General features: G+C 39.9%; 1 protein-coding gene across 1 annotated transcript in view; it reads right to left on the bottom strand.

The window, feature by feature from the left end:
• Positions 1 to 13,329, bottom strand: part of BCL2 (BCL2 apoptosis regulator) — a 239,341-nt gene extending 226,012 nt beyond the window's left edge. Inside the window, exons 1-2 of the mRNA XM_036761015.1 lie at positions 12,605 to 13,329; positions 11,438 to 12,375 (exon numbers count right to left, since the gene is read on the bottom strand). Coding sequence (XP_036616910.1) covers positions 11,438 to 12,070 — 633 coding nt within the window. The 5' untranslated portion in view covers positions 12,071 to 12,375; positions 12,605 to 13,329. The remainder of the gene's footprint in view (positions 1 to 11,437; positions 12,376 to 12,604) is intronic.
• Positions 13,330 to 14,203: the final 874 nt, after the last annotated feature.

Here is a 14,203-nt window from a genome sequence, read left to right as displayed (position 1 = left end):
CTGTTTCCCACATATGACATTTGCAGACTACAGAGTCTATGCCTAGAAGCCATGGTGTGCCCTGCGGAATTCTTAGCTCCCTTCAAAGCCCAGCCCAAGGACCACCTCCTCCAGAAATCCTACCTGATATTCCCACCCAAATCAGAAATGGGTCTGCAGCTATCATATATATACATATATATGTATGTATATAGTATACTTTCTTTTCTGTGTATGTATATGTACATTTGTACATGCATATACATATATATGTGTATGTATGTATATGTATTATACATGTATACATGCATTGAGTATAAATATGTGTATGTACCTATATACTGAATAAATGCTCGCTGAATTTTGAATTAATGTAGGTACACAAGTAGCTATATAGAATATTAGCCCACAATTTAAATTAGGAACTAATATATATGCCTTGTTCTGACTTAGAATAGAAAAATATCTCAGGCCAGCAGATCACATACTGAAGAAGACAAGAAAAGATAACCTTTAATACTCACATTTTTGGTTTTTGCTCTAGGCAGTTAATCTTATAAAGTATTTGGAGATTCTTCAATCTCTGTCACAGCTTTTTAAAAAAAAATACAGTTAGAGAAATGCAGTGATTAGGACTCCATAAAAAAGAAAGATAAATTGGTCTCAATGGAAAAATCTTCCTTGAAAAATTAAAGTTCTACTTGACACTGTGGTTTCTTATTGTTTTCAAGAGACATAATAAAGAGCCCAGTAAAGCTCAGTCATAAGCTTCTGACTCATTACATTGAAGCCCCAGAGAGTTTCATGAGCTGATTATTAACTAGAGATGGAAGATGGTTCTATCAGTGGAATTCTGAGGCTGAAGAAGAGACATAAATGGAAACATGGATTTTTCAAATAGAGCTTCCCCCTCATTCCTCCCCACCCTCACTCTAACCATTCAGGCGCATGGTGTGAATGAAATGTGCCAGATGATGTCTGTGATACAGACAAATCCCACAGTAACTTCCATATGGAAACTAAGAAGAGATCATCTAAGAAAATGATATAGATAACACCTGTAATACTGCTCCCATTTCCACACCAGCATGGAAGTGAGTAGCATTGCCTCACAGGTTCAAGAGAGTTTTTCCAAGAGGATCAGTATTTATAATAGATTATTTTAGTTTAGTTTATGTATTCATATTTAAAAATTCAACATTCGTCTACTTGAGGAAAGACCATAACACTTAAAGAGATTTTGTATCACAAGTACATTGTATTACAAGTACTGGCAGAGGGCACTCTCAAGTGAGGAAACTCTCTACCAATGAAGGGCAGCAACATCACTGAACTTTATGTTCTTAAAGAGTTGCCTAGAGTACTGAGGGGACAGCTAAGAGGACTAGTGGATACAGTAATAGTCTTGGAACCAGAAAAACTGGTCTTCCTGATTTCAAATCTAGCCTCCAATACTTACTAGCTGTGTGACCTCAGGCAAGTCATTCAACCCTGTTTGCCTCAGTTTCCTCATCTGTAAAACAAGTTGAAAAAGGATGTGGCAAACCACTCCAATATCTTTGCCAAGAAAACCCCAAATAGGGTCACAAAGAATCAGACACGATTAAAAAAAAGCAGAGAGTATAATGTGCCAAAGACAGGACTTGAACCCCGGGGCTTCTGAGTTCAAAGGTCATTCGTTGCCTCTATATTGTTGCCTTCTTCAACCAAATCCTACTTCTGTCTATTTTGCTTGTATGCCACATACAGAAATATATGTGTATGCTATATGCATAATAGAATATAAGCTCTTTGAGGGATTCTGTACTTTTGCCTTTGTATATCCAAGGTCTACCATGGTGCTTTGCATGTACTAGAAAATAAAATGCTTGTTTATTAATTGATCGATTAGACATTGACAGGTAATATGATCTATTTCTAGAACATATATTGAGGCCAGATGACAGGCTGAAGGTGGACACAGACCCCAAAGTCTACCTGACAGCTCAAATGGGGCAACCATTAGTACTTGAGGACAAAGGGGTTTAGCACGCATACACAGCAAATGAAAGAAGCCACATAAGTTAAGGGCTTGTTGGGAGGATGAATCATTGTCAAAAGGTTTCATAAAAATGCTTAAATTTATAAAGCCTTTTTTCATCTAAAAGGAGAAATGGTCCCCCTTTGAAAATTGAATAGATGACTAGTTATGCTAGAAATTTTATAGTTTTTTATAGAATAAAAACTCCCTAATAAAATCTAAGAAACAGTGAATCTTTACAAATTGCATTTTAGCAGGCTAGCTTCTGATTAAGCAGAATGGAACTAGAGCCTAGAAATGTCCATCTTATTTTGGTTTATTTGTTTTTTGTTAAAGGAACAGCCCCTTGGTTACTGAAACCTGTCATGAACATTATCCTGGTATATAAACACACTATTATACAAAATAGACTATTTTTACACTGTTCTAATCATTCTCCTCAGAAATTTGTATCCATTTCAGGAGGAAAATTAACAGAATGTCCTAGATACTTTAGGTTACACTTTATTAAATCTTACTGTATATAAGTGGTACTAGTTGGGTAAATATTTCACAAAGGGAAGTCCCCCTCCCTTTCAGTTTTCTTAACTAAGTTACAATATTTCTTGAAAGTTATCTACATTTTTCTTCCTTTCAATTCAAGCCTAATGTACAAGTGAACAACCACTGGAGTAAAGTCTTTTTTTTAATTTTAAAAAAACAAAGCAACATAGCCTTAAGCTTAAGCAAAATTAAATACACACAATTAGTGACAATAAAAACCCAAATTACTTTTTTTTTCTTCTCTATACCTTGACTATACAACTGTCTTACCACATACAGAAACTAGTTTTCCACTGTGGGGATTGTTTTAAGAGGAAAAGGTCATCAACACGCTAGCTGTATAAGAAGTGTGCTATAGAAATAATTCTTATCATCATAACAATCTATTGAGTGATCTATTCCAAAGGCTAAGTAAAAATTTTATTTTGTAACAAGTTCTAGTATTTTTTAAGCACAATGATCACCAGCTTGATACAGTAGGCAGAGTTCTGGAGGGAAGCAGACTAGTACCAAGATACTCTTATATTCTGTGCATGCATAGACATAGAAGAAAAAGTCAAGGACCCTTCCAGTGGAAAATATGGTGTGGAAGCAGGGATAGCCTTCAAAAAAATCTATTAACATTATACTACCTAAAAGTAAGGTGTCTTGTGTTGGATTGGTGGCAACAAGCCTAGATACAAAAGATAAGGTATGAAATTACTGCCTTTTGGCCATGGACTAATGAGAAGAAAAAAGAAAATAGTTGAAAAGGAATTAACTGGTATGTGTTCTCAAAAACCTCCAAATTCTACTTGGTCTACAGATGACAAAGAGTAGGAAGGCACCAAAACACACACACACATACACACACACACACACACACACACACACACACACACACACAAATTGAACAGAACAGCCCTTAAAACAACTGAGAGAAAACTATTGCCCAAAATGAAAGGTTCTGGTGAACCATTGGCCAGACAAGATAGCAGTGAATTATTTAGACACTTTGAGACAAAATATGTTACATAAAAACTGATCCTGCCAGGGACAGAATTTCAGCATAGGTTGCCTTTGGGGATGACCCACAGCAAGGATTTGTTGTCTTTGTTGTTTTCAGTCTGGGTTGGAAACCAAAAAGAATGTTCAACTGAAACCACAATCCAAATGATTTATTCCACAGATGAAACTCAGCAGCCTCCATAAAAGACTTCCTCCAAGTGCCTTGTCTTGGTGGGGAGGTAACCCTAAAAACATCATGCCAGCAAAGAGTAAGCTCTAGCAGGTTCTACAAAGCTGTAAGTTCTGACTTGGGCAATAGCTGTCATGGGGGGACTAGCCTAGCTAAGTAATGAGAGATTCACTACCAAAAGGTAGGTTACTAGGAGATAGATCTGGAGCAACATAATAATTGAAGAAGCTCTCTACTAGAAAGCGATGAATCATGATATGGATTCATGGAAGGAGCATCCATTAAATCACAGGTCTTTTGAAATACTAACATATTTATTATTATTGTTGTTCAGTTGTTTCAGTGGCAACTAACTCTCTGTGACCTCATTTGGGGTTTTCTTGGCAGAGATACTGGAATGTCTTGCCATTTCCTTCTCCAGCTCATTTTACAGATAAGAAACTGAGGCAAACAAGGTTAGGTGACTTGCCCAGGGTCACACAGCAGCTAGTAAGTGTCTGAGGCCAGATGGGAAGGCAGATCCTCCTGACTCCAAAGCTGGCACTCTATCCACTAGACCACCTGGCTACCCCAAAATTCAAGTTAGTCTCCTTTAAAAAAGGGGGTAGGTGATGAGTGGATGCCAGTGCTGTAAAAAGGTGAAGCTTCACATGAAAATTACTTCCTAAAGATTTATTTTGACTAACTAAAGAAAGATTCCTCCCTCTCTAGCACATTGAGTGCACTGGATCAGCCGCAATCTGATATTATATCCACATCACTGAGATTCCCAGTCCAATGGGAGGCAGTGTGCTACAAGTCTTTGGACTATAGTGAAGAAGACCTAGGTTCCAATCCTACTCTTAGGCATTTATTAGCTACCTGACCCAGGATAAGTCACTTAATTTCTGTGCTTCAGTTTCCTCATCTGTAAAATGAGGGGGTTAGATTTAATGGTCTTCTACTTTCCCTTCCAGCTCTAAATTTATAAACCACTGAAATATTAGAGTTGGTTATGTCTCAACATGCAAGTGGGGAACTTAAAGAAATTCTCTGGGGTTTTTGTTTTTTTTTTTTTGAGTACAGAAAAAATTGCCTAAAGTATCCACATAAAAGATAACACGATCTTTTCTTTGAGGGAGGGATTTGAATTAAGTAGAACAGAGTCAAGTTTCTTCAGTTAGTTTTTTTTGGGGGGGGGCAAGGGGGCTGAAGTGGGGTATTGTAACTTTCCACAGTGCAGCCAGAACTTGATTAAAATGGAATTGGGAAACATTTAACAAAATAAACAAAAATACAATAGAACATGGATAATGTTAATATGTGGTTTTCTAAATCAATATGTGCCAAGATATCCTTATTTATGGTTAGAGGACCCTGTTTCTATTTGTTTAACACCACTGGTATAGAAAAATTATCTCAATTCTGCACTTGCCCTGAATATGCAGGCACAGTTACAAAAGTGCTTATACTGATGAACTCAGACACACACATACAAATGTTGTTTTAATAGCATTTTAAGGTCTACAAGATATTTTTCTCACAATACTCCTTCAGGTAAGTAGTCCAAGTATTATTGAGTTCTTTCTGCCAGAATATAGTAAGTGATTTTTATTTATTTGGCATACGTCCCTAGTGACTTGGGTATGCTTACAAAATTCTTAAGCTTCTCATTCTTTAAACTGACAAATAAAACCAGATTGTTCATGACACTCAAAGTCTCTAACAATGTTAAATGAAAACAGAGACGAAGCATCCATATAGTATTTGCATAGCCTAATACAAATTGTGTTCCTGAAGAATAGAACTTTTTTTGCAACGTAAGCTTTCATTCCTTCTATGGGTCATACAAAAATAAAACAGGTGGTATGATGCAAATTCTCAAAATGAGGGTGTTGTCTTTCTCCTTAGAGTAATAATAAGATCATACACTTAGAATTATAAGAGACCTTAGTGGCCAGTCCTCCTATCTTAGAACTGAAGAAACTAAGGGCTGGGGAGGCGAGGGATTTTCCTACTATTATAGAAGTGGTAAATTGTACAGGATGGATTTAAACCCAAGATCTCTGACACTAAATGCAGCACTCTTGCCTTTAGACCATGTTGCCTCCCAAGAGTAAAGTGGACATTTAAGTAGCACTTTTTCAAAAGTGTTTTTTATAATATTCACTTATTTGAACATAAAAATATCCCTGTATGTGTATTCCACAGGAATTATTATCCTGATTTTACAAGGGAGGAAAATAAGGTTCAAGAACACTAAGTAACCACTCATAGTTGCCTAATTTGAAAGGATAGGAAGCAAGATTCGAATTCTGGCCCCTCTTTACTTGGAGTTTTCAGCAGGTGCTACAAAGGATGGAACCTAAACCTGGAATCAGGAAGACCTGAGTTCAAATCCTAGCTCAGGCTCTTACAAGCTGGGTGACCCTGGGCAAGTCTACCTTAGTTTCCCTATCTGTAAAATGGGGGTAATACTTAACTCTGACCACCCAGAGTTTTTCAAAGGAAAAAAATGTGGCCATATTTGTAAAGCACTTTGCAAACCTTAAAGTGTTATAGAACTGCTAGCTAATATTAATAGTACCCTCTAATAATCATTTTTGCTTAGATGAAAACACAAGCTTCATCTCAATAAGTATAAAAAATTAGTAGTGCAAGAGTAGTCAGTCATTATACTAATAAATCTGAATCCAATAATATGTCTCCTATAAGATTAAGAAACTGGGAGGTCACAACTACATGTGAATAAAGTAGGTTACCTTAAAACGGTTTAATAAAACCTTTGAACTTCAAATGTAATGCATCTCTGGCAGAAAGAAAAAAAAAGCTTTAGTTGTACACAACAAAGACAGTGTTGTTGTTTTAAAACACAAATGCACTTCAGTTGCTGCATGATTGCTACAATATGATTAGTGGCCTTAGAAGTGAGCCTAAAGGGGCAGTAGTGGGGGGAAACCACCAATAATATATGCAGCGCCCATTCACCTGCTTGGTGAGTGAGCTTTCCACTCAAGAGGCAACTGAAACAAGGTAGGAGTTTTAAGGTGTTTTTTTTAACTGTGGCCTTTTTACTGGGGGGCGGGGGGGGGGGCAGGGTGGTGTTGCTACATAGCCTAGTGACATTTAAGCAAATGCATTGATTCAATCCAAAATTACTGAAAAGTGCAACAGGTTCTCACTAGAAAGCACAATAAAAACCTGGTGGTTGAGTGAAAACATGTTTTCAGTGATACAACTCAACGATAAACAAAACAGGCTCCAAACTAAAGAGTAATTAGATTTACCAACAATGGAGTCAATAAACTTTTGTAAAGGTCCAGGCCTAAAATTCTTCTCATACATCAATCTAAAAAGAAAACTATAGGAGCTGCAGTATTTTGTATCTACACAATGAATTATTAAACAGTGTCATGTGATTCCTAACTGGCTAAAAGAATGTACTTTCCCAAGGAAAGTTCATCATTATTTTATTTAAAGCTAGATATTTGGGGGCTATTTTTAATCCTAACATTTTGATGCCAAAATTGGTTCTAAGCAGCTGATGTTTAGCTGCTGGAAAATTGATGTTCCTTCACATATCATCTGGCACACTGGCCTGAGAATGCTCTGACTATCCAGTTAATCAGATGCCTCAGTGGCTGTGAACTGCATTCAGCTTGACTACAGTACTGCTTGCTAACCAGACAATCTGACTGGAACCTACAAGAGCTGCAGATAACTAAATTCCCACTCTCAAAAGCACAGCCTAGCAAAGGCTATCATCAAAGACAATTTGAGATTCTGAAAAAGAAAGACACTGCCACCTCAGCAGGTAAACAGAATGGAGACAATAAGAAACTTACAGAGTGATCTCCATTCTCTAATTAATAGACTATCATAAGACACTGAGTTGAACATCATCTCACTTCCCAGTATCAGAGGTGTAACAGTTCACACTGACCATCAGCTGCCCGTATCAGTAACACTTAACTTGTAAGAGCTCCTTTGTCCCTAGGTAGAGTCCCAGAGCCCCTGTAGCCATTTAGAAAATCAGACTCTGGCAGGATGATAAAATAATGGTTAACAGGGTCATTAAAAGAGCTAAACCATCTGACCGCCACTGGGGCGACTCCTTTGAAATTTTAACACTTAAACAGAAATGTTAACTTACCTGAAATGGACCACTGATGCCCATGCAAATTGCTTTGGTACCCTGGGAAACACAGATGGTTAGATAGGCCTAACTACCTTGAGAATGGCCTCTTTTTTTCCTCTCCATTTCTAATTTACTTCTTCCCAGGATTAGACTACCCCAGTGGGCATTCAGGAATTTATCCCGGCACCTGAACTTTTGGGATGGTTGTCAAGAGAGCAGGAATAGCCAATTACATAGTGCAACCTCTCCCAACATCTCATTCCCTCCCCCTTCTCTCTCAGTAACATAACCCCTCATGGAAAATCTACCCAATAACCTATTTCAGAAAATTTCCTCACTTACTGCTAACTCAACATAGTCTAACTTTACTTTGCCTTTCTCAGGATGTCATACAAGATCTTATTCAGATTTAAGAATAAGCCACATACCAGACTTCAACTCAGTCTTTAGCTTTGATTTTGTCTGTAAACATGATGATCTACCAGAGAAGGGACATTCTGTGCCAAATCCATGATTTCCCAAACTGGTATTTTTCTCCCTTAGGTGCCCAAGGCTCAGAATACTTTAGTAAGTTTGTTCTGTGTCAAAAAGTTGCATTGTGTCTGAAGCAACCAGATCCCCCAAGTTTAAGCTAACCTATTAATACAGCAGTTTAGAAACTGATTTATTGAGTCCCGGGAAAACTGCAGGTTGAAAATGATCAAATTTTAAAGAGGTTAGTATTACTCTAACACAACAGTGCAGTATATTACCACAGATCTAGAGTGCCCTCAGAGCCCACAGAGGGTATATAATCCAAGCCCCTCATTTTACAGATGGAGAAATTGAGATCTGAGGAGGCTGAGTGACTTGCCCAAAGTGACACAGCTGACTTAAGCAAATGACAAATGATGACTTCTTCTGTGCAACTAGAGTACTAAATTAAAAATACAAAATGATAATGTGAATGAGTTGGAAATGATAAACAATACAAACAATAATAAACAATAAACTGAGTTATATATGGCTTATTCTTAAATCTGAATAAGATCTTGTATGATGTCTAAAGAACGACAAAGTAAGATTAGACTATGTTGGATTAGCAGTAAGTGATGAAGTTTTCTAAAATAGAAGGCTATTGGGTAGATTTTCTATGAGGAGTAACGTTACTGGGAGAGAGGGGGAAGAAGATGAAATGTTGGGAAAAGTTGCACTTTGCAATTGACCATTCTTGCTTAATACTTTAAGTATTTTAATTCTTTAAACAAAGAACCCACATGTCATAATTTTTATTCAGTAACTTCCACCACTTATCATTTCTATATATTGTGACATTTTTTTCAGCAAATCCTTTAGTTTTCCTTGAAGTCGCCAATCTATTTCCTCCTAAAAGCTAGCAAAATGTCTACTTTAAAGCCATCTGTGATTTTATTTTAGCTAACAAAGTTTGGTCACAGCTTGCCTTCACTATCTTGGGGCTTTTCACAGTATGTATGTTTTGACATCATAAATATAGTCACTGTCACCTGTGGACCATGAAAATATGTGAAAACCTGATAGCTCTTTCTCCTTCCCCTCCCAGCCCCAAAAACGCCTTCATTAAAAACACAGATTCACAAGCATATGATTTGATTATCATAGGATTTAGAGCTGGTAGGAACCTTAGAGCCAAAGTTCTCATTTTACAGCAGAGGGAATTGGGGCTCTGAGAGGTGAAGATTTGCTCAAGGTCACAGAGAGGGGAAATAGCAGAATAGCTAAACTGCAAAGATAAATGTTATGATTTAGCAACCATCCCTAAATGTATGTTCTTTTTATCATTTTTATTAATAAATTATTTGATGGATGCCAATTGCTATCTGGGCTTTCTTCCACTTGAAGGGAAGGTTTTGACAGTATATTCTCAATGATTAGTAGTTTGGTTTTAGTTGTGAGATGATCTTTTTGGAGACCACGAGTCCTAAAAATAAATACTCTTTGGCATTGGCTGTGAAAAAATAAACCTAGCTTCTTGACATAACATGTTTAACTAAAGTATAGTTCAGAGAAACTATGCTTTCTATGATAAACCTTTTGTTTTCATAATTGATATCTTTCTTTTAAAAGCACATGCATACACACAAACAATGCTGTATGATTCTTCCAAAAAGTCAAAGATCTAAGTAAGTGGGAGTTAGTCTAAGAATAAATTTGCCCCATAGAGTCTTATTATGTGGGCTAATCATGCAAATCTAGTTAATTTCATTTTTAAATATAAAGATCTATCTTAATATTTGTCCCATTTTCATTGTATGGTCCTCTGCCCTCACACAAATGATTAGCATACTTCGCAATAAAATAATAAAATATTAAATACCCTGCATAAATTATATGTGCATATCTATACATTTGTGCATTGTAGAAGCGTGCATAAAATTTCACTTTCAGTCATCCCTAGGCATTTTTCTGTTATCAGGTCTTATAGAACAACATTTATAGTTCTCTCAAGGACAAAAGGGGGATAAGCATCTTCTAAGGTGATCTTTTGCATTCCCAGAAACATAGGATTCTTTCATTAAAACTCAGAACAAGAAACGTTATTTGTCTAGTATAAATGAAATCTGGATACAAAAGTTCTATACTTCAGGTGAGCCCTGAGATTCCAGGTTGGAATTTAGTTCTCAATTTTATTCAAGTTTCAATGATAGGGTCAAGTCATTCTTGGGAAGCTCTGGATTAGAATGCCAATTTGGAAAAATGGAAAAAGCATTTATTTAGCCTACCAGAAAGAGTATTTCACAGGTGCTTTACATCTGCCAATCACTGATTATGAAGGTCCATACTAAGAGATAACATTCCTTCTTTTACAGAATAGTGGTCAATTAAAAAGCCCAACAGAATAGTTCATCAAAAGATATAGATGCTATACGCTGAGCAAAATCTAAAATTCTAAAAAAAAAAAAAAAAGCCTTAGGTTAACCAGGTATACAAATAAAATGCAAAGTATTTCACCATCAAAAACAAGTCATTAATATCCTGAAGTTCTTTCCTAAATACACTGTTGTACATGTCAATCTCCTTGGATATGGACAAGTCCCATAATCATGTAACAAATTACACACATCCCACTGTCCTGTTTGTTACAGGTTTGAGCCAATGGAAATTCTGGAACGTGAGCTTCCTGCTTTAAAATGTACCCTGAAATGTTTTTCCCCCCCAGGGGAAAAGGTATCTCATATTCTTTCTTCTTAGGTATACTTTTACCAGTGAATCAGTATAGAGTATAGAAACTGAAAAAGGTATTCCCTAGTTCTCTAGTGGATTTTAATCCCCACAAAATGATAGGTTGAGCCCCACAGCCCTCATCAAGGATAACTTATCAGAAGACACAAGTTGGCAAATGCTTCACATGCAGCAATACTCTGAAACCATGTTGATGGAAAGGGGTCATCCAGTGGTTGTGAAAGGACAGGGGGGAAGAAAAGTAAAAGAAAACATAAGGAAAACCTCTGCTCCCACCTTGAAGGGCTTAGCTGCCCTCATCTTTGGCAGAGGAGTGACCACACACTGCAGGGACAGCATCCAGGGTGTGATACAGACTCTCACACTCACACTGAACAAGACATGTAGCCCAGACACCTACCCATCCTCCGTTATCCTGGATCCAGTTGTGCAGGTGCCGGTTCAGGTACTCAGTCATCCACAGGGCAATGCTGTCCACGAGGGGCGACATCTCCCGGTTGACACTCTCCACACACATAACACCACCAAATTCAAAGAAGGCCACGATCCGCCCCCAGTTCACCCCATCCCTGAACAGCTCCTCCACCACTGTGGCAAAGCGTCCCCGGGCAGTAACAGGGGTCAGGTGCAGCTGACCTGACATTTCATCAAAGTCTCTCCGGTACCTTCGAGAGAAATCATCTCCAGCCTGACGAAGGGTCAGGTGGACCACAGGTGGCACTGGACTGACAGCAGGTCCAGCGGCAGCAGTAGCAGCAGCAACAGCAGGAGGAGGCGGCAAAGGTGAATTTCTAGCAGCAGCAGTAGTAGAAGTGGCCAAGTCCTGGGGTTCAGCAGACAGAGGTGTATGTCTTGGCTGGGTAGAGAAGATCCCAACAGCAGGGGTAGAAGCAACAACAGGAGTAAGACTTGGAGAGGTTGGTGCCCTTAGATCTCCAGCATCCCACTCGTACCCTCTCTGTGACAGCTTATAATGAATGTATTTCATCACTATTTCCCGGTTATCGTACCCTCTTCTTCCAGGGTGAGCCATCGTTCCCAGAGGGAGCAGTGAATACCAAGGAGAGCAGCCAAATGGTGATAACACCCACCTCTTATTCCCTCTCCCACCCCACACCCCCCAACAGAGTAATAATTATAATCCAGGTATTTTATTGGATGTGCTTTTCATTTCTTGACTTTAGGGAGTCTTGTCTCTGAAATATTTTATTCTTCCAGGTGTTTCCCCCTTGGTGTGAGATGCACAGTATTTTTATGATTTAAATTCCTTTTTGTATCTTTTTATCTCATGAGGCACGCTACTGATACTATTTATTTTATTCTATTTCCTCGGTGATGCTGAAAGGTAAAAAAAAAAAAAAACAAACTCATACTGAGTCGAAATCAGGTGCATTTTCTTCTAGATAACTAGGTGAATGTGGTTCCTAACTACCACTACTGCTACACATTATACAACTTAAAAGAATTTACTAGCCTTGGAATCAAACATAATCTAATGCACTTTTAGGTAAAACCTCAAAGGTCTAAAAAGTTACATAAAGTAATTTTTCCTGTGCAAAGAACTTACTTGTATTCTAAGTACTGTATGCTCTTCTGTCAAGTTTCCTTTTTGTGAAAACAGAACAAGCTCATAAGGGGGAAAAATCCCACAAATCTTCAGGACTTTCAAGTTATATTTGCTTTGAAACTTCCAAATGAATCAGGAGTTGGAAAAAATTAGAAAGATTTCCAAATCAATTCCCAGACTTCTGTTTCAGACATCTCCAGAGAAACGTCAAACCCTGGAAACCCCAATCGGAGAATCCAGGAGCAAAAAGGAGAGGGAAAAAAGAAAGAAAGAAAAAGGCAGCGACGGCGGCGGCAGCAGATGAATTACAATTTTCAATCCAGTATTTTGCAGAAGTCCTGTGGTTTTCCCTGTGCAATTTACACACGCACACACGCGCGCGCGTACAGGCATTGATCTCTATTCCAATGACTGCTTCACGTCTCCATTTAGAAGAGAGAGGAGAGGAGGAGAAAAAAAAAAAGATGGAAGAGCAAAAAAAAAAAAAAAAGAATCCCCCTTCTGATTAAACTCCGGTCAGAAAAGACATTTTCCAAAAAGCTGCTTGGAAGGCAGAAAAGCGTAGACACCACCGTGTGCTCCACGAGAGGAGACCTCGCTGTGTGTGGTGCTGCTGGTGAAGGGGTGGGGGTAAAGCCGTGAGGGGAGGGTTTTATTTTTCCCTCCTTTCCTAAAAAGGATGATTGCTATGAAGTACTCCAGTTAACCCCCTCTTCCGCTGCACCCCACCGGGGCACCCTCCGCTGCCGCACACCCTTTCTCCTCTTCCACCACCTCCACCTCCACCACCAGCCCCGGCACCTCCCCCCTCCTCGCCTCCTCCTCGCCTCCTCCACCACCTCCACCCCTGTGCAGCGAAGTCTGGACTGGGTTGACCCAGTCGGCTCTGTACGCCACCGGCGGGGAGGTCCTGACGGCTAATACATTCACTTGTAGCGGCAGCAACGGAGGCGGCGGCGGCAGTGGCGGCGGCGGCGGCAGCAGCGGCAGCAGCAGCAGCAGCAGCGCCACAGGGAGAGTTCAGTTCAGCTGCAGCGGGGCAGACAGAGAGGGATGGGGAGGGGGGGCCGGGAGGGCGGGGGTGGAAGGAGAAGAAGAGAACAGGGGGAAGGGGGCGGGGGGGTATATTCTGGCCTCTTACTTCATTCTCCTCACTAACCAACTGGTTTCCTGTAGGGGCTACGTCACTGTTCATTCAAAAAAAAGAAGAAAGAAACCCTCCTCCTCCTCCGACCCCCCTTCCCCCCTCCACCAGCTTCCCCTTCCCCAATTAAAGGGACAGCGACGAGGCTGGGATCAGAGAGCCCAGCGTCCTTGGGAGAGGATGGGGTGGGGGTGCCAGCCGGGTGTGCACCGGGAGGGGCGGGGGGGGGAGGAGAAGGTGTGGCCGTGTCATCCCCACCCACCCCCCACCCCCGGGGCCATCCCCGTCCCCCGCCCCCAACCAGAAGAGGCGGGTTGGGCTAGGAAAGGGGCTGAGTCCGAGGGGGAGGGGGTCTGGGGTGGGCGGAGAGCTCGCCCGCCCAAGACTTGCTGGTGGGTGGCACTGTTGGAGGGAGGTGGGGGTACCGCCCCCTCTGAGCTGAGCGCATCCCCCCC

This window comes from Trichosurus vulpecula, chromosome 1 (genome assembly GCF_011100635.1).
Source record: "Trichosurus vulpecula isolate mTriVul1 chromosome 1, mTriVul1.pri, whole genome shotgun sequence".
Lineage (NCBI taxonomy): Eukaryota > Metazoa > Chordata > Mammalia > Diprotodontia > Phalangeridae > Trichosurus > Trichosurus vulpecula.
The sequence above is the reverse complement of the archived record's forward strand: the minus strand, read 5'-3'. Positions and strand labels throughout refer to the sequence as shown.